We start from the raw sequence: 20,878 nt of genomic DNA, 5'->3' as shown, positions 1-20,878 counted from the left end.
ATCACTAACAGAGTGGCTGCTGCCAAAATACAGACTCAAATCTCTGGCCACTTTAATAAATGTAATAAATTGATTTAATAAAGGAATCACTAGTCACTTTAAATAGCGCCACTTTAATAATGTCTACATATCCTACATTACTCATCTCATATGTATATACTATACCATCTACTGCATCTTGCCTATGCCGCACTGCCATCGCTCATCCATATATTGATATGTACATATTCTTATTCATCCCTTTACATTTGTGTGTATTAGGTAGTCGTTGTGAATTTGTTAGCTATTACTTGTTAGATATTGCTGCACTGTCAGGAACTAGAAGCACAAGCATTTTGCTACACTCGCATTAACATCTGCTAACCATGTGTATGTGACCAATAACATTTGATGATTTGATTTGATCCTGACCACAAAAATGTGGCTAATATGAAATCCACAATAGCCTAACCCTGGGAAGTGGGATTTCCCCCTAGGCTGGTTGGATTTAGGAATGAGGTGGCATCTGCAGGCTTCCGCCACTTAAAGCAGACCATCCATGTTTTCTTCTGTCCATTATATTGCATACAGCTGTAACATGGGATATGTCATAATATAGGTTATTTAACACATTTTGCATTAATAGTGATTGACAATCCACCACACTTTGAGGAAACGTGCAAAAACGTCAAACAAGGTCAAATAATTACAAAACGGACACTTTATCTTACAAATTAATCTGTTTCTGTTTATTCTTTCATATATTGATTTTTTTTTCTTCTCATTTAGACAACGACTCAAAATGTCAATAACAATGGCTATAATGTGATAGAAGACAACAACAAAAATGAGCTCCAATATACAGCATATAGACATTAAATACATATTGAAACAAACACCAAAAAGGAGAATGTAAAACAACAAAATAAACATTTCAGTAAAAAAATAAGGTACAAGTCAGGGAAAAACATTGGTGTTTCAGCTGAAGTTCCCGATCAATGTCTAAAGGTGACACACAATCATTAAAACCTTCTATCCAAAAATCATTGCTCGTCTTTCGTCGTCAGAGAATAAAACAGTCAATCAATCACACTTTACGTCCAAGGGAAGGGGATAGTAGTAAAAAGATGTCACGTCTAGAAAAGAACTACGGTGATGGCATTCTGAGTAGAATGACAGTTTAAGGTATGGCAGTGTAAAAAGTGCTGATTCTCCCATACTGAGGGAATGAAGATCATCCCAACCCCACATTCATTGTGCTGGAGTACAGTATAGCATCATTATCAGAATCCACCTGCAATCTCTAGTCATATGTTCAAGCCACAAGAACCAGTCTATCCAGGGCTATACATGAATTCTCCCCACAAGTCTTTCCTCCTTTTGCAAAATAAATTCATGTAAACGACAAGTAGAGTGATGTTCAATGTAAGGATGTTGAGGATGCCTAGACCTGTTTCTCTATCAGTGTGTGTGTGTGTGTGTGTGTGTAGATCCTTGAAACCAAGAGACCCAAACAGACAGGCCCAAAGAGCAGTAGCAAGGAGCCATTCTACATTGCGGGACAGGGACCTACTGGACAGGGCATACAAGAGGAGAGACTAAGACCACTCAAGGTAAGTAACTTTGACTGAATATAAAAATAACCGTTTCTTGCAGTTCCAATGTCATTTCTCTATGAATAAAAAAACAGACTGGGAATACATTCTATGCTAACATGCAGAACTAGCAAGTGGTGCACTGTCTATGTTATATTTCAGTGCAGGCCATTCAGAATAATAGCAATGAGATCCTGATAAGAGGACTAAGGTGCATATGTGCCATTCAGTTCTCACTTATTTCATTCATGAAGCTTTTGGGGATTCTAGCATTGTCTCTCAGTTCCGTCGCCAGTATGTGAAGGATCTCTTGGGTGGGTGGTTGTGTTTGGGTGAGACTGCAGTAGAGAAACAGGTCAGGATAGTGGTTTGGACATGGATGGATCAACGTGATGGGTCATGATGAGAGAGGGTGGGGCACCAACATCTCAAATCATCTACACACAGAGTGGCAATCTGCTGGTTACATGGCTGTCTTTGGAAGTGCTTCTGTGAGTGACTGAGGAAAAGCAGGTGTCCCGTCCAGTCTAAATACTGCATCGGCGGACGTAGAGCTACACCAATCAAGTTGTCACGCTCTCTCTCTCCGGTATATGTTAATCGCAACAGATCATTCAGGAACATAAAGTCCTGTCATGACCTGCCTGCCCGCCCACCTGGGTCCCACGATCACACTGTTCACAACAGCTGCAAGAATGTGGATTTAGAAACAGATATCATATTCAAGCATCTCTCTGTCTCCCTTTCTGAATCAAAAAGTGAATCAAACTTCAAGTTGGAATTCAATAATTCAAGTAATTTGTCACCACAAAGTGAGGCTTTGTAGGTGAGACCATAGCTAGATTGATAGATAGATGAACTAGTCTACGTTCCTGTCATTGAGAAGCACCTTTGTAATAAACATTGCATTATATCAATCCACATTCTTGCATTGTGTGTCTGTATGTGTGTGGTTGGACAACAGTGTTTGTTCATAGGGTTATGTGTTGCCGGGAAAAGTAGAGGATTGCTCAGCAACTCAGAGAAGTACTTATTGCTACAGCAAATCAGAATTGAAATGCATCAATGTAATTCAGGTAGTGTAGAACAGTGCCATGTAATAAGCCCATAGCAACCACAGTTCACCTTAAACTACACATCTCCTCTCTATCTAAAACCATATCTCGTCAAACCATTTGTACCAAAACACATTTGTCTTGAAACAGAACAAAACCTTGAAGGGTATGTCAGTATCATATTGCAGGTAAAATACAGTTGATAAAACTATTACTTTTTCAATAAGAAATTCATTCTGCACTACAAAGAGGACTGCCAATACAAGACCAGTCAGTGTATCCGGTGAGAGTGATATAGGCCCATGCATTGGAGCTTGATAACCAAGCCTACACTCTTAGAAAACAAATGATTATCATTCTAGAACCTAAAAGGGTTATTCGGCTGTCCAAAAGGGTTCTACCTGGAACCAAAAAGGGTTCTAACCTGGAACCAAAAAGGATTATCTTATGGCGACAGCCGAAGAAGCCTTTTCGAACCCTTTTTTGTAAGAGTGTAGCTGTGCTGTAGCCTATGTTGTTGTGGCACATTATAACTGGTAAGAGGTTTGTTTCAACCTGTGCCATGCTTTTGCTTGACGCACAGCCACTAGCACAGTCACATAGTATTCCCTAGAAGTAAAACGCTGGCCTGCACACTGGAAACCCGTTGGCCTAATCACTTACTCAAATGGGCTCAAAGCACAGCTATCGACTCAGGCTTTTATCTAGAGTGCTGATGTTACAAAAAAACAAGCCTTTGCTTTCTTGTCTCCCTAGAGCTGTTGGAACAGTCTTCAAACGACAGCTTCTCTGTGGCTTTAACCCTCCACGCCTCTGTTGTCTTCAACAACAAAACTCGAAGACTGAGTCACCAGGTTTGGTCTTTGAGACACTGGAAGGAACACTCGCTAGATGAGAAGATTACGTCGACTAGCTTCTGAAGGTTGTATGAGGTTCCATTCTTACCAATTCATTTACAATGATGACTATCCCCAACATTACGGCAACGTTACAGAACCTAATGGGAACGTTATGGCGGTATGAACTCTTAGCACCATTTACTTCTAGTTCAAACCACTTGCGACGATAGAGAGGCATTGGCGTGTAACAACCACGGAGAAAAATACAGACCTATCGCCAATAACGCTCCAATAACGCTCCAATAACGTCCTAATCATAAAACCAGTTCTCAGGGTGTGAAGTAGAGGACCTCCAGTGCAGTATGAAACTAAGTTGAATCAGAATTAGAAAGTGAGGCGATGTCGTTACTGGCATCACTGAAAACACACGTAAAAACACTGGTGGTGGGGGATCATAACTGTGAGGAGGACTTCAACATGGCGTTGAATGCTTGCTTCCTCTCTGGTTCTTTTTGCTGGGCGACACGGAGAACCAGTGTCCTCTTTTTGCACTGACAGGCAGGCAAGAGTGAGCATGGCATCGTTGACAAAAATGAAATAAAAAAAAACAACAGAGAACTGAAAGAAAGGGGGGACTGGAAGGGAGGAGAACGCCGTGAAGATCCTCCTCCCTTTTCTCTCCTTTCTCCTCAGTTCACAGACCAGCGGTTGTCCTTTCTCATTCCAGTTGTGAGAAGATGAACAATGTCCGTTTAGTGGTGTGTCCCTGGGAAAGGAACCGTGGATGTGTGTGTTGTTGCGTTTCTTTCACAGTGTACATAGTCGATGATGTGTTGGGGAGTGTAAAGGTGTGTGTGTGTGTGTGTTTATCATAGTAGTTCTCTGAGATTTGTGATCATATACTGTATGTGTCATGTGTATGTGTGTGTGTGTCATGTGTATGTGTGTGTGTGTGTGCGTGTATGTGTTCGTATGTGTGTCTGTGTCTGTGTGTGAGGGGGGAATGTAAGGGACATGAAGTGTGTGTGTGTGTGTGTGTGTGTGCGCGCGTGTGTGTGTGTGTGTGAGAGAGAGTATCGTCTGAGTGCAAGTGCAGACGGTTAGAGGGACCGGAGTTGGTGGGTGAGGTTGCGATTCATCATACAGTTCAGTCACACCTGTGACCTCTCCCCTCCTCACTCTCTCCGTTCCTCCTTCTCTTTGTTGAAAAAAAAAAAATCTCCGTCCGTCAGTCGGTCTCTCTAGACGAAGGCCTCGGGCGTGCTGCCGTTGTTGATCTGGACGTAGATCTTGGGGTCCTCCTCGCGCTCCTGCTTCTGGCGTTGGAGCTGGCGGCTGTAGCAGAGCAGGTAGAGAGGCAGGCAGAAGCCCAGCACCGTCAGCCCCAGCAGGCCCACGTTGACCTGCGCACAACCACACACAGGAAGTGACGTCATCAGTCAGAAGAAAGGAGCGAACAGCTCTGCTGTTTTCACCACGGGACAGCAGTGTGTGCTATGACATGTACTCTGGGCAGATTACTTTAGAACAAGGTGAAATTTCAACAACAAAAAAAGAAAAAAAGGTTGTGGCTCTCTTACCCATAGGGGGTCTCCCTTCAGAGGGCCCATCATGGCCATGAAGAGGGGCTGCTGCAGCAGGGCAAACAGGGCACTGATGAGGGACTGCATGCCTGTCAGACTGCCAAACTGAGACGACGGGTACCTAAGGAGGACAACCAGCATGAGGAGCATGTGTGGAGGGGACTGTGCGCACACACACACACACACACACACACACACACACACACACACACACACACACTTACACTTACACTTACACACACACACACACTTACACACTTACACACACACACTTACACACTTACACACACACACACACACACACACACACACACACACACACACACACACACACACACACACACACACACTTACACAGCAGCATAGAGCCCTCCAACTGCAGAGTGGATGAATCCTCTCACAATGGTGTGCAGAATAAACGATAGAATCTGAGAGGGCAGAGAAGAAAGGAGAAAGAGAAATAGTTCAACATGATGTGTTGTAGAATCTACAGACCCAGGTCATGCATGGTGCCCTGTCCCTCCATCCTAAAATGGAGTCCATGTTTAATAAATAATGGCTGGACTGAGATGTTCCCAGAACTGGGTTGGAAATAACTTGCATAACTTGAAATGACACTTCTGTCCGCCAGGAGACACTGTTGCATTAAATAACTGCTCAGCTGCAATAACACGTGAGTCACTCTCCCTCTTTCTTTCTCTGCACCAAGATCACTCCCTTTGGGTCTAGGTGGGCTTTACAAAACACTGGGATACACGCAGTGAAATGTGCGCTTCTCCACCGCCCCTGGAGCAAAGAGAGAGAGAGAGAGAGAGACGGAGGAGAGAAAACAGAGGGACGAGTTACCTGGAGAGGGAGGCTGGGGACGAGGCAGGTGACCCCGAAGCCTATCAGTAGCAGGTTGGTGAAGATGAAGGCCCGGGTGGCGTTGGTGATCTTCTGGATCTGTCTGTCCCGACGCTTGGGCTGGGTGAGATCTCTATCAGAGGGGACATCACATGTTACACACAGACTTATACTCTCTGGTTATACAGATTACAGTCTTGTGGATGCTAGAGGAGTATGTGGGAGGCAGGGGAATGCTCTTTTGGAGTGTGTGTGCATGAGTGAGCGTGTGCGTGCGTGCGAGCTTGGGCGCGTTCGAGCGTGCGAAACTCACCTTGTGCCCGGCTTCGCGTTCTCATCCTCGCACTCTTTGAGCTTCCAGTCCATGATGTACCCGATCACAGGAGCGGTCATCAGACAGAGCAGCTGCAGCACTCCGAAAATGGAGGTGTACACACTCACTGTGAACGGCAGGAGAGACAGAGACATGTTATTCCCCAGGACTACTGCCTCCAAAAGCAAAATAGCATGGTGTTTACAGCAAAATGGACAGGGTTGCAGTTTAGGTTATGATTCATGGGGTAGGCCAGAGTCTTGAGTCAAAGTGAATCAGTGTCAGAGGCAGAGAGGGGAATAGATGGGCTGTGCTCATCTAATCTAGCCTGAAGTCTTACCTACTTCCATCTTCTCCTCTGCAGAGGCAGTAAGAAGTCAGTGTGACAGGAAGAGGAAGTGGAAGGGGAAGAGAGACAGACCAAGAAGAATTAGCCGAAGCAATTCAGAGACTGAAATAAGGGCAGTGTGAAACAACTCCAGGGTGGGCGAGATTACAAAGGAGGTTACAAGATTGCAAGAATGACAAAAATCGCAATTATGTGACGAGTCGTGAAGTAAACTACTATATCAACACTACAAAGGATCGATAGCTTTTCATGTCCGTGTTCCAGGCACATTTTCAAGACGCGCACGCACGCACACACCTGTGCTGAAGTCTCTGTCGGACAGCGACTCGAGGATGTTGTTCATGGCTCCCATGTAGAAGATAAGCCTCAGCTGGGTGACACACATGGTGATCAGGCTGAGCATGAAGATAGGACTCAGGATACTCTTCATGAAGGACTGGGCTGTGGACACACAGGAAGAGAGACAGATAAACAACAGCAACAGAACATGGAGGATGACACACAGGACTATTCTAATATTTAGCATCAGATTGGAGTGAGGTTTCACTGTGTGTACTGTACAGGATAGACCTTCTTTTCATTTCCTCCACATGCTGTGACGGAAAACTACCAAGGCAAGCTGCTTCACCTCAGAATCAACATGGAGGTAGGGAAATAGGGAAGCTCGAAGTCTAAATAGTCCACGGGTCCCTGGATGGCAAGGTAACATGTGGGGGCCCGCGCTGTAAGCAAAGGGGCCTGGGGCCATGGTCCGTTAATCATCTACTGATCTCAAAGCTGTAAAAGCTGCGGAAGGGCAGTGGAAAAGTCTTAATGGTCACGCCACGGATGTGTCCGGCGTTTATTACCCAGTGCTGCAGGTATCTCTCCAATGCTCTGGAGACTGGACCATAGTTGACATACCGGCTGGACAAGGGGCTAAGAGGCTGGTACATGAGAGCAGGTGGTTCTAACAGTCTGTCTCCGTCTATAACACTGGGTCTCCCCTGTGTGCTGGACCCAAAATATGTGCAATTCACAAAGGGTCTCAGAGTAGGATCTGGGATCAGTTTGGTCTTGCAGATCGTAATGAATAAGAGGGGGGGATCTGATCGGCACACTACAGTATGTGACCACAGCGGGATCAACAGTCGCATGACACAAAACAGTCTCGTAATGGGTTGGTTGATACAAGAACCAATCCACAAAAAGAAGTCCCTGGCATCATCCTTACAACCAAATAGATCACCACCATCACATACATCAGAATGATGAGTGGGCAAACACAGAGAGAGACAGACAGACAGACAGACAGACAGACAGACAGACAGACAGACAGACAGACAGACAGACAGACAGACAGACAGACAGACAGACAGACGGAGGCAGAGAGAGAAAGACAGAGAGACGAGAGAGACACAGAGAGCGAGACAGAGAGAGAGGGAGAGAGACAAAGAGATGGAGAGAGACAAAGAGAGGGAGAGAGACAAAGAGAGGGAGAGAGAGTGTGACAGACAGACAGACAGACAGACAGACAGACAGACAGACAGACAGACAGACAGACAGACAGACAGACAGACAGACAGACAGACAGACAGACAGACAGACGGAGAGAAAGGGAGAGAAAGGGAGAGAAAGGGAGAGAGAGGGAGACGGGCCCCTTGAAAACCTCCTGATACGTGGAACTTGTCCAGCAGGGTTACAGAACCGCGGGCATCCATCCTGTGTGTATAATGACCCCCCCCCCCCAGAACCCTTACTGACTGCTACCTGCCCTCTGGCCCCTCTGGCCCGCCCCACCACCGCCACTTGAGCAGCACTTCTTGGAATGCGGTCCGAATCGATTGCACGGTCCATTTGGTACCAAAGAGAGCCTGCAGAGAACCACAGGGCGCCCCGCTGGGAGTTTGTGACCCGAGGGCCGAGCCCGAGGGGGAGAGGGGGCGTGGAGGGGGCACAGCAGGGGCGTGGAGGGGGCACGTGGCTGATTTGAGGGTGTTTTGGAGATTTGTGGCTAATTGCAGTGTACAAATCTGGGTTAAGGCAAAGTTCACAGCCAGTTGCGCGTTTGCAGGATTTAATTTGGGAGAGGGAGGATGGCCTTGGTGACCTCAGAGCCAATGACAGCACTCCCTCAGACAAGCTGGCGGCTGGGACCTAAACACTGGCTGGTGGATGAGCCCACTCTGAAACATCAACATTGCACCGTTGCAGTTAGAGTCCGTATTTACAAAGAGTTATAGAGTATGGAATAGAATCCATCATAGAGGAACAGTCGACCATATTCTAGATCTGGGCCTGTGTCTAGGATCAGTTGAACCTATTATATTTATGATTATATGAAAAAGTGACCCTAGATCAGTACAAGCTACAGGCCCAGATCTAGCATATGGTCGACTGTTTACCTCTGTTTACCCATAAAGCAGGGCTACAATGATCCATTGTATTGTTGGATCTATTTTTCTCCTATCTAAATTCTACACCATGGCTGGAGCAGGATGTTGTGTTGGACAGTTTTTGTGGGTCTTTTAACATCAGACAGGTTTCTGGCAGACATGTCCTTTGTTGTGTCCAAATGATGTGTAACAATGAAACTGGCAAGATGGCTTTTGGCCTCATGGAGTATGGATTTGTGGAGGTACAGAGCTTGAAACCCATTATGGCAAATCCATTTTGTGAATGAACCCCATCACACTCACAGTGTGCACAGAAAATGCACAGTCATTATTTATTTTCCTACTCTCCATCTGAAAGACATCAAATGCATAGTGTTCTCTGGTCTGGGATGAACAGATGTGGTCTGGCCAGACACTTACATTCCTCCTGGGACTTGCACTGGACCTCCAGGTCAACGGTGGAGAGACACAGCTTGTTGCCCTCCTGTAGGGCCAGCTCCGTGGGGTTTTGCTTCATGCTGTTCCCCACGCTGAGTCGTCTCCCCACCGTGGTCACCTGGCGGTAAAACTGCTTTCCAGTGATCTTATGGTCAAAGCCCAGCCAGCTGAACTTGATCTTCACACTGAGGGATGGAGGGAGACAGAGAGACAGAGAGACAGAGAGACAGAGAGACAGAGAGACAGAGAGACAGAGAGACAGACAGACAGACAGACAGACAGACAGACAGACAGACAGACAGACAGACAGACAGACAGACAGACAGACAGACAGACAGACAGACAGACAGACAGACAGACAGACAGACAGACAGACAGACAGACAGACAGACAGAGGAGAGAGAGGGAGCAGGGGAAGAGGCCAAAACAGAGGAAAGGATGAGACTAAATCCAGCTGTATGAGAGCAAAGCCAGTTGAACTCCTCATCTCATTAGCTTTCCTGTACACAGGGCCTCAAGCCTTCGCCATGCTGCAGAGGAATGTGTGCTGGGGATGTAATGTACTGAGCTCCAAGGAGAATGGAGACTCTATGGACGGCCTTAATATTCCTACTCCAGCTTAAGTAGATGAACCTCAAGTCCTAGTATTATCCCCTAAACATGTTATTGTTGGCTAATATTAGGTTAGAACTAATGCTATACTGTAACTAATAACATAAGTCATATCACATAATTCATGATATAAGTAGCAAATACTAGTAATACTAAACTAGCATTAGGTTACAGGGATGTCTGCTATTTTTAGGTTACCAGGAATGAAAAAATGCTGTAAAACTAATAATAACTAAATGAACTAATGTTAAGGAGTGTGAAGTTTAGGAGTGTGAAGTTTAGGAGTGTGAAGTTTAGGAGTGTGATGTTTAGGAGTGTCTTACGTGTAGTCCATATCCTCAGGTCCAGGGAAGGGCTCCAGGGGCCAGTTGAAGAAGCAGTTGATGAAGACGAGGCCAGCGCAGGCAGCCCACACCAGCAGGATGGTGATGAAGGTGGCTCCTAGGTCATAGATCACCTGACGAGAGAGGGAGCAGGGACCAACAACCACAACATTAGCCTCTGTGTCCGACCTTCACACTGACATGAGGGAATAGGAAAGTAGAGTCAAACAGGTAACCCTGATAGTAGAAAGCATAGTTAGCCTTGATAGCTAACCTCCATAATGGTGTGCATTCATAATGATGTGCATGAGTGTGTAGACTAGCTAAGTAGATGTGTGTGTGAGTAAGTTACCTTGATCCCAGGGAAGGTGACAGCGGAGGATGCATACGATCCAATCATGAGAGCGATGAAGGTGGAACGAAGGTCACCAAACATATTGGGAAGCTGAGGAGAGAACACAAGAAAGAGACAGGACATAAGATTAGGCCACACTTGAATCAGACCAATGCAGTCACGTGCATAAAGTCTGAGTTTGTCTTCCTAATCTACCTGGCCACAGTACAGTGATCCAATTTCGGAACACTTCCTGAATTCTACTCCATCAGGCATGACTAAATACAGTGTCTAGATGCAGAAACAACAACCCAGGGCTAGTTAATGTTTGGCCAACTCTTTTCTCTCTAGGCCAATCTCAGTTAACCTGAGACATTACCTGTTCCATGAATACTGTCTCTGGATACATCCCAAATGGTACCTGTTCCCTACATAGTGTACTACTTTTGACCAAGTCCCTATGGACCCTGGTCAAAAGTAGTGCACAGTAGGCTTCCCGGGTGGCGCAGTGGTCTAAGGTCTAAGGCTGTGCCACCAGACACTCTTGTCTAAAAACACGTGCATAAAGACTCTTGAGTAAAAACGCATGAATAGCCATAGAGACGCTCAGTCATCGTTTTTCCAAAAATGTAAGGCATGACATTATATTAGGAAATCGTAAAATATGTTTTTGGGAGGTTGTTGACAGAGAATGAGTGATGTGGGTGGAGTCTTGGTGATGCTTTCCCCACACTATTTATGACAGAGTGAGAGAAAGTCCAGAGCAGCTTGCATATGTAGCCCTCTTCTTGAGCTTAAAGCACAGTCTGTTCCCAACTAAACTCCTAACTGTAAACAACTGTCCTTGAGAGAAGGAAGGAGAGAGGGGGAGGGGAGGAAAGGAAGCAGGGAAGGAGTTAGAGGGAGAGAGAGTAAGAAAAATACAATTTTAAAAAACAACATATATCCACTGTGTGTGCACTTGAATCTCCCATGACGGGTCGGGGAAGGGAAAGAGAGGGAGAACAAAAACGCAACTGATAGAAACACCAGCACAGCAACTCCTGAACAGAGCTGTTTCATGGCATATTTGTTGAACTGGGTCATAGTTCAACAGTTCGCCAAGAACTCCTCCGAAACCAATCTCTCCATCCGTCCATCCACCCTCACCACAGGTTTCCTGCTTGTCTGAGCCATGGAGGAAATCTCTCACCTCGTGCCATGGCCTCCTCAGACGGCATTACCCTTGACCACTAATTTGAACAAAGGTTAACGGCAGAATCAAAACGTCCTACATGACAGCTACACTAACAATCACATTCTAGTCCTCCTGGAGAAGTGAAATGAGCTGGGACCATCTCTATTATGACACCTACTTCCTCCTACTGTAAGACTCTACTGCAACTCAGCACTGGTGCCTCGTTGTCAGGACAAGAAGAGGTGTGTGTGTGTTCGTGTGTGTGGTGTGTGTGTGTGTGTGTGTGTGTGTGTGTGTGTGTGTGTGTGTGTGTGTGTGTGTGTTTGTTTTACTATCCTTGTGGGGACCAGAAGTGGGGACATTTCTCCAGTCCCCACAAGGAAGAAGGGTATTTTAGGCTTAGGTGTTAGGGTTACAATTAGGGCTAGGGCTTAGGTTTAGGGGCTTGGGGTTAAGGTTATGGGTAAGGGTTAGGTGTAGGGGTTAGGGAAAATAGGATTTTGAATGGGAATCAACTGTTTGGTCTACACAAGGATAGTGTGTGTGTGTGTGTGTGTGTGTGTGTGTGTGTGTGTGTGTGTGTGTGTGTGTGTGTGTGTGTGTGTGTGTGTGTGTGTGTGTGTGAGAGATCAGGCTGGCAGATAGAAGAGAGAAACACTGGTCTTATGCAAGGCTACCTCTCCACCATCACTCCAAGCACCCGACCAACCTCCACTTAGCACAGCTTCAATCAGCAGTGTTAGCTGTGACATTGCCCTGGAATAAACTCATATGGAATATGCTGAATAATGTGCTTGAGCGTCATCAGGGATGTGATTTCCATTGCTCTGCTCTCCTCAGTTCCCCTATCTATCTGTCACCACCAGACCATCAGTGTGTCATCAGACTATCACATGACTTTCAATGACCTCACTGAGTCAGTTACAGACAGACAGACAGACAGACAGACAGACAGACAGACAGACAGACAGACAGACAGACAGACAGACAGACAGACAGACAGACAGACAGACAGACAGACAGACAGACAGACAGACAGACAGACAGACAGACAGACAGACAGACAGACAGACAGACAGACAGACAGACAGACAGACAGACAGACCAAAGCAGTCCAAAACAGTTACTAACCCAGGTTTGGATGTAATGGAACGAGTCACACCTGCCTTTGATCAAATTAAGGACATGGGGGGGAAGGAAAAATAATGAATTGTCAACAGAAGGTAGAGCCTAAAACATCAACAGCATCTGAAGGTCCAAACCAGCTCCCAGCTTAAGTGCTGCAATTACTGTAGTTGCCTCATTAGTTTTAGTGGTCTGAAGTCAGTTTGACTGAGAGTTACTGTGGTGGTTCCCAAAACAAACCACCACAGACAAGTTTCTCGTTCACGTTCAGAAATCAAACCACATAATTATGTCGTATAACTCTGACATAATACGAAGGATATCCAACTGTCAATGTAATGAAGGAGGTAGATTTACAGCTTGTGAGAACAGGCAAGATCAGGTTGGGAAACAGGATCTGGGTCACTTAGTTAAAAAGTCCAGGGGCGCTACATTGTAGAACATTCAGATATAAATACTTTATAGGATGTAGAAAAAGGAAATCACGTCAGCACTAATAATGACATTTCTCTCTGCAACGTTGAACAATGTTTGCCTACTGACCCTGGCCCTGATAGCAGTGCAGCCATGAGTTTGTCTTCCTAATCTACCTGGCCACAGTACAGTGATCCAATTTCGGAACACTTCCTGAATTCTACTCCATCAGGCATGACTAAATACAGTGTCTAGATGCAGAAACAACAACCCAGGGCTAGTTAATGATTGGCCAACTCTTTTCTCTCTAGGCCAATCTCAGTTAACCTGAGACATTACCTGTTTCATGAATACTGTCTCTGGATACATCCCAAATGGTACCCTGTTCCCTACATAGTGTACTACTTTTGACCAAGACCCTATGGACCCTGGTCAAAAGGAGTGCACAGTAGGCCTCCCGGGTGGCGCAGTGGTCTAAGGTCTAAGGCTGTGCCACCAGAGACTATGGGTTCGAGCCCAGGCTCTGTCGCAGCCGGCCGCAACCGGGAGGCCCACGGGGCGGTGCACAATTGGCCTAGTGTCGTCCGGGTTAGGGAGGGCTTGGCCGGCAGGGATATCCTTGTCTCATTGCGCACTAGCGACTCCTGTGGCGGGCCGGGCGCAGTGCACGCTGACCAGGTTGCCAGGTGTACGGTGTTTCCTCCGACACATTGGTGCGGCTGGCTTCCGGGTTGGATGCGCGCTGTGTTAAGAAGCAGTGCGGCTTAGTTGGGTTGTGTTCCGGAGGACGCACGGCTCTCGACCTTCGCCTCTCCCGAGTCCGTGTGGGAGTTGTAGCGATGAGACAAGACAGTAACTACTAACAATTGGATACCACGAAATTAGGGGAAAAAGGGGGGGGAAAAAAACACAGTATAGGGAATGGGGTGCCATTTGGGGCACAGATCCATCTCTGTTAGCTATGCTAGAGCCAGGAAGAAAAGGTCAATACAAATGGTGGACTGTCTGCATTCACCTACCAATCTCTATTTGGCTCCATTTTAGGATCTGAACAGTCATGGAGATAAAAGTCTGTTTGTAGAGTGTTGGACTATGAACAGTGTCTAACTCTATAGGATGTACTGGAAGCTAAACAAGGTTGCTATGTAATCCCATTCTTTTACTTTTAGATTTGTGTATTGTTGTCAATTGTTAGATACTACTGCACTGTTGGAGCTAGGAACACAAGCATTTTGCTACACCCGCAATAACATCTGCTAAACACGTGTATGTGACCAATAACATTTGTTGTGGGGGAGCAACAACATGATGGGCAATCCAGTAGTCTTTAACCGATACGGGCTGATAACTATGGCTCTATATCCTGCAGTCAGTGCCGTGTTTGTGCCCTGAGCAGATAACAAAATGTCTGCAATACACGTTCAGACACTCACAGCGGTGAAACTAGGCTACGTGCAAGTAGATATCACTTGAGAAAATTGAGAAAATCCCTATCTGAAATGCTGAGTGATGTTTGCAGACAGTAAAGAATGCCTGTGGTAGGCAGTTTTCCTCTAAAGCCATTTAAGGACGCAGTCCTATCCTATTCCTATCTAAGTAAATACTACACATTCTACACTTTGCATATCAACATGTTGCTTACAAGGAGAGGTGCATGAGTGTCTCAAATGTGTGCACTGCAGTTCCACTTGAAAAACAAACCCTAGCCAGAAAACAACCCATTGCTTCTGGGTTCATCTGATTATTTTGTGTGACGGCAGCAATGATTGTTATCTTTAGTGCAGCAGACAGAGACAGAAAGAAGTGGGAGAGAAAAGAGGAGAGTGGAAGAGTGGAATAACTAAAAGCCTCTGAGGCACAAAGACCAGAGAGAACAGACAAGGAGGAAATGGGCGGAAGGGGGGAAACAGAGAAGTGAAAGAGAGAAGAGGGACTGCTGTTGCGTAAAAGCTGTAGTGCTTACTGGGCTGGTTCTCAGCAGCCAACGGGAACCAGTACAAACCAGTCCAATCCTGACAGGACACAACTCCATCATAAAATGAGTCAACATGCTGTGTCCCTGACCACCACACGCAGACAACACCGGCCTGAATATCTCCATCTCTGTGCCATCACTCTACCACTCTCTCTCTCCCTCTTTCTGTCTCTCTTTCTCTCTGTCGTCAACACTTTGTTTTGCAGTACTGGCCTTGTTGTGAATCCCAATCCACTCCTACTGGACATTAAACCTAAAGCTGAGTGTTCAGTGAAAGCAAAAACAACAGCATGTGCAGCAGTTGACTGCCTCTACGATCCATCCATGTCCTTTAATAAGGAAATCAATATGACCCTGAGATCAGTTCCTCCACAGTCGAATAGTGTCATCAAGCACCAGTTAGCAAGTCAACATCTGATGCTAGGACATTTTACAGGCAGGGGGGTGTCGGTGTTGGTGGTGGCGACCCTGTCTGAGTAGAGAAGAGCTATTGTTAGTCTAGCATGGTCCAAGATCTGTTTGTGCTTTCCTGGCAAGAGAACGACATATGCAAATGTGGGACTAGCACAAACAGATCTGGGCCCAGGCTATCATTAGTCCACCTCAGCTTCGGCATTCATCTCTCTACCCCTTCCATCGTTCTCTTTCCAAGTGCCAGGAAGTAGTAAATAATCATGTAGGTAAATCGAGCCAGACTGAAACTTAATTCCCCCCGAGGACCTAATGACATAAATCCCAGAGAGGGATTGGGACCAATGAAGAAGTCCTAAAATAGAAAGGATTAGTGTTTCATGCAAAACATGACTCAGAGATAATAGAACCATCTTAACACGTGCTGCAATGTACAAGAGGGGGAGCGCTGCGTGTGTATGCACGTGTGTGCGTGTGTATGCATCTGTGCGTGCGTGTGTATGCATCTGTGCGTGCGTGTGTATGCATCTGTGCGTGCGTGTGTATGCATCTGTGCGTGCGTGTGTATGCATCTGTGCGTGCGTGTGTATGCATCTGTGCGTGCGTGTGCATGTGTGTGTGTGCATCTGTGTGTGTGTGCGTGTGTGTGTGTGTGTGTGTGTGGTGTGTGTGTGTGTGTGTGGGAAGAGTGCGGAGAGAGGGGCTGGGGGAGGTCTGGTTGAGAGAGAGAGATGGATAGAGAAAGGTTAGGAGAGATATCTGCAGTGGTGATTACTAATACTATGGCTGACTGAGGGAGAGACTGAGTTCAAAGCTATTAAAGAGAAGAGGGAGGGGGGGAAGGAGAAGAGAGAGGGAGAGACTGACAGCCTGCTGCTGGTAACCGGAGAAGGGCTGCGGGCAGACAGAGATCGGCTAGGCACTTTACTGATAGAAAACAGAGGTGTGTAGAGGAGAGCTCTCTTTTACCGCCTTGGGTTCTCCTCCACTTGTTTACTGCAGCTGTACTGCCTGGGACACAGAGTGCTGAGTGTGCAATCATAGGGAGAGGGAGGGAGTGATGGAGGGAAGGAGGGAGGGGGCAAGCTGCCAAACCACCCCCTTTCAGTAAATTAGAAGAACCAGGAAGAAGAAAACACATAGAAACAAAGAAAAAAGGTGATGGAGTTGGGGTATCGCGGTGCATACCTTTCCTTTTGTGTAAACCTACAACCCAGATGACTTCAAAACACAGAATAAACCTAAACATAATCATACCAACTGTCTGTGGGGGACAAACTCAATGAGTTCAGACTGATTGAATGAGTTACAATGTATCCATTTCGTCTTTTGTGGGGAAAAAGGGTACATTTGAATATTTTTTTTGTTTTTTACAAAATCTTCTGTGAAAACCTTTGACCCCCACACCCGGGAGGAGAAGAAGAACGTTCAGAAGAAAAAAGGTCCCGCTGTACAAGAACAACATGAACCCAGACCAGCAGTGTAAAACACACTGTTAGTCAGAGCAAGGAATTACCGCAGTGAGGTTACTGCAACAGAACAGCTGAAACAATGCCAGAGGCCAGTTCTTTGGCACTCACACAAGCACACACACACACGTGAGGGAACTAAACAGCCATAGCAGGACAGGCTGAGACATGCTGGCGTGGGGAATGAATGAAACCAGAGAAAATTAAAACACCTACAGTGTGGGAGTGGGAGTGGGAGTGGGGGGGGGGGGGGGCAGAAGAAATCAGCTGGGCAGCTTCTGGGTGGTAGTGTGTGAGTGTGCCAGCCAGACAGACAAACAGACAGAGCCCCTCTGAACCCCTGCAGTGGGGGGTGGTGGGGAGGCCAGGGGCAGGAAACTGCCAGGGAGGGGTTGAACGAACCCCAGCAGCGCTAAGTGTGACTGCCTTCCTACTTCCTGTTTGTCAGCTCAGCCCCCCGTGTCTCTTTTCTCTCAAAATTCTTGTGCGTGTGTCATTGTCTGTTTTATCTACGCAGATAAACAATGAAACAATGAAATCACGTTATCTGTAAACACCATTGTGTCAGTGAAAACCCGGCCGGTCCTAAGGCAAGAACAATCAGAACATTTAGTCTAGCTGCCTGTGAACCCTGGCGGTCTGGGCCACCCAATCAAAGGGCTGCGTCCCTGTCAGGAACATGAATAAGTAATGAGGAGGTGTCATTTTTAGGCTCTCAGCTGGACCAGAGCACGGTTGAATAATTGATTTCTAACGCAGGGTCTGTCTCTCTCCCTTTCCTTCTGCACGTGGCCTCCCTGTGATGCAGCACTTTCTCCATGCTGATGACACCCCCATGGAAGGGTTTACGACATGTCCCGCCCGCCCACCCCTCTCTCTTCGCTCCCCTCTCCACTCCGCTCTCCACGCCTCTCTCCTCACCCCTCTTTCTGCTCCCCTGGCTCCCTACTCCACCCTAGCGCTCTCCCCCCTCCTCCGCCACTGTCCCCAACTCTCTCTGCTCACTCTCCTCTCTCCCCTCCCTAGCCTCTCCCTGCAGTACAGGAGAAGACACCACTTACCGTGAGGGAAGTAAAGGTCATGCACATTCCTCCGAATCCGTTCAGTGCCAGAGCAAAGAATATGAGGATGGACAGATCTGTACAGGGAACACACACGTGTTAAGGAGACAGGGTGGAACAGACATACACACTGTACTAGAATAGAACGTTGAGTAAATAAAGAAAGAATGAAGAAATATACATACTCTTGGGGTCGCTCGATCCATAAGCGATCAGGATACATGAGAAGGCAAAGCAGGTGCTGAAATAACAGAACAGGTTGAATATGAGGAAGGCTTTTCATACGAAGACACACCCAAGTCAGAAACAGAACATAAAAACATATGCAGCAGGAAGTTGCGGGGACTAAAAAGTATTAAACCCTGTACTGAGGTTTTTGTGACAATCTCAATAAAACTTTAGAGTGCCGTGTTTGCGGCAAATATATATAGCGAATTTGGGGTCCAGCCCCTGCCGGGACTCAAACCTGGGTACAGAGACTGTCACCCCAACACCTTAGCTTAAATGATAGTGGCCGCAACTGTACATACCACCTTGTCTCTGTTCTCTTACCTGCCGAGCAGCCGGAGCTTGCGGGGGCCATACTTGTCCATGACAATGCCCAGGGGAAGGGTGATGGCACTGAGGAGGAAAGAGCCCACGGTGAAGGCCAAGTTCAGCATCTCATCCTGGTCCTTACAGATGGGCCAGCCATTCATCTGGAGGTACTCCTCCTCCACCACGAGGCTCTGGGTGATCCCCTCTTCATCCCCAACCAGGACTGGCTCAGACTGGTTTTGACTGGTGCTGTTACCTGGAGGCACAAGAGAACTTTATGGAACCTTCAAATTCAACTTCATGATCCCAGAGGGAAATAGATTTAGCATCATACATAGAAGATATCAAAACATACATTAAAAAGAGATTCCTGATGTTTTGGTATAGAAATTAAGCATGATCAGACTATCAAGATGGGATTGGAAAAGACAGTCATGCTCATTTGATCAGAAGACCCACAGACGAAACAATCACTCTAAAGTTCCTTCCAAAACTTCACATTCTAGCTTGATTAGATAGAATGTGCCTATTGGGAGAATGTTATGGGCCATCTGAATGATGAAAACATTCTGAGAGTGCAGATTGTTATAAGGACTGGTTATGAGGCTTGTTACTGTTGTTGTTGAGGAGAGAACAGTAGACAACACACTAGTCTCCATGAGTTTAACTCAGACATAACAGATAAAACAAAAGACTATGATGACAGCCTTGACAGTGACAAGTCTCGTAAAAAAATGATGTTTGGTGGCCTAGGGGAGCTAGTAAGGCATTGAGTAAGGGCCTGGGCGAGGATAGGACGCAAGACAAACTGTTATTTTTTCAGTGTTTTTTTCAGGTGATGTGACTTTGGACAACCTCTCTAAAAACCTTTGGTAACAATATGTTTTTCAAGCAGTCTTGAAAAGCAGGTTGTTGTTTTCTTGAGGATGAGGCTGTGAGTAGACATGGCTGTATTATATAATATGTAGGTTAAAGGTCATGGTAGATGGTAGTTAACACATAGGTTAGCAGAAGGCCAACGGCAGCTGAGCCTGCCTGGCTGGGGGGCTCTTACTGCTGAGTAATCCAGACAATGTGAGCCTGTACTGCTGCTGAGTCAATAAGGGAAGTTCCCTGAGCGATGCAGAGCACAAACACTATGTTAGCGCAACAATGGCCTTATAATGCCTTCAAACAAAACACAGTTCCACTCTCTGTTCTGAGGGTTTACACCGTGATTCTAATGACTCGCAAAGCATCCAGTTTCATTGAAATCATATGACACAAAAATGACTGCGACGTTATTGTTCTGATACTACAGTTCACCTAGCCTAAAATATTAGAATAAAACTTTTTCCGCATTTATCTAGCTGGGGCCTGCAGCTATCTCTAAGGCCAAGCTCCAACAAGATTATTACATCAGCAACATAATGAGAACATAATGTGTTATTTGTCATCTTTAACCTGATCATCCATCAAGGGGAAATGGATGTGTTTCTTACTCATGTCAAAAAAAAATTTGCTTTGTGTAATAATCAACTAATCAATCTTCAACTAATCTATCATTCGATCTGCCCATAGATGCTGTGTCAATCTCAATGCGTCTGACCCGATCACTTATCAGTGATACATGTAAATGACTGACAGAATCAAGCGGACTAGCCTTGTTGCTAGAAAATGGTTGCCATCGGCGTAGAATGTCTGCATTTCCTCACATTGACTCATCGGAGGAAGCCAGAGATAACCAACTGACAGTATTTTCCATCATCATCATCATCAGCATTTAAAGCTCTATCTATTTCAAAGCAGTGAGCAGACAGAAGATTCATCAACTCCAGATAATGTCATCTCTGTCCTCCCTAACACCACAAACATCCCACTGTTACTGAGCGCTAATAACACTGAGACAACACTGATAAAAAATAGTTGGCTGATAAGAGCTGGAAGGAAGCTAGCCTGGTGCCAGATAAAAAAAAGGAAACAATTATGTTTTAATGTCACATACACCGGATAGGTGCAGTGAAATGTGGTGTTTTACAGGGTCAGCCATAGTAGTACGGCACCCCTGGTGTCACGCCCTGACCTTAGA

The 20,878-nt window shown here is 46.1% G+C and overlaps 1 protein-coding gene across 2 annotated transcripts in view; it reads right to left on the bottom strand.

Moving 5' to 3' along the window:
- Nucleotides 1-700: 700 nt before the first annotated feature.
- LOC106580788 (large neutral amino acids transporter small subunit 4) overlaps nucleotides 701-20,878 on the bottom strand; it is a 30,644-nt gene continuing 10,466 nt past the window's right edge. The window contains exons 3-15 of one of the 2 annotated variants that reach the window (XM_014162202.3): nucleotides 18,826-19,066; nucleotides 18,459-18,514; nucleotides 18,274-18,350; nucleotides 10,660-10,752; nucleotides 10,308-10,441; nucleotides 9,355-9,557; nucleotides 6,857-7,000; nucleotides 6,551-6,568; nucleotides 6,211-6,337; nucleotides 5,898-6,030; nucleotides 5,406-5,479; nucleotides 5,049-5,172; nucleotides 701-4,871 (exon numbers count right to left, since the gene is read on the bottom strand). In XM_014162202.3, the coding sequence (XP_014017677.1) occupies nucleotides 4,710-4,871; nucleotides 5,049-5,172; nucleotides 5,406-5,479; nucleotides 5,898-6,030; nucleotides 6,211-6,337; nucleotides 6,551-6,568; nucleotides 6,857-7,000; nucleotides 9,355-9,557; nucleotides 10,308-10,441; nucleotides 10,660-10,752; nucleotides 18,274-18,350; nucleotides 18,459-18,514; nucleotides 18,826-19,066 (1,586 nt within the window). In that variant the 3' untranslated portion in view covers nucleotides 701-4,709. The remainder of the gene's footprint in view (nucleotides 4,872-5,048; nucleotides 5,173-5,405; nucleotides 5,480-5,897; nucleotides 6,031-6,210; nucleotides 6,338-6,550; nucleotides 6,569-6,856; nucleotides 7,001-9,354; nucleotides 9,558-10,307; nucleotides 10,442-10,659; nucleotides 10,753-18,273; nucleotides 18,351-18,458; nucleotides 18,515-18,825; nucleotides 19,067-20,878) is intronic. The other variant, XM_014162203.3, reaches the window with a different exon arrangement.

The sequence above is a fragment of the Salmo salar genome, chromosome 20 (assembly GCF_965601325.2).
Source record: "Salmo salar chromosome 20, fSalSal1, whole genome shotgun sequence".
Lineage (NCBI taxonomy): Eukaryota > Metazoa > Chordata > Actinopteri > Salmoniformes > Salmonidae > Salmo > Salmo salar.
This window is presented reverse-complemented; position numbering and strand designations above follow the sequence as displayed.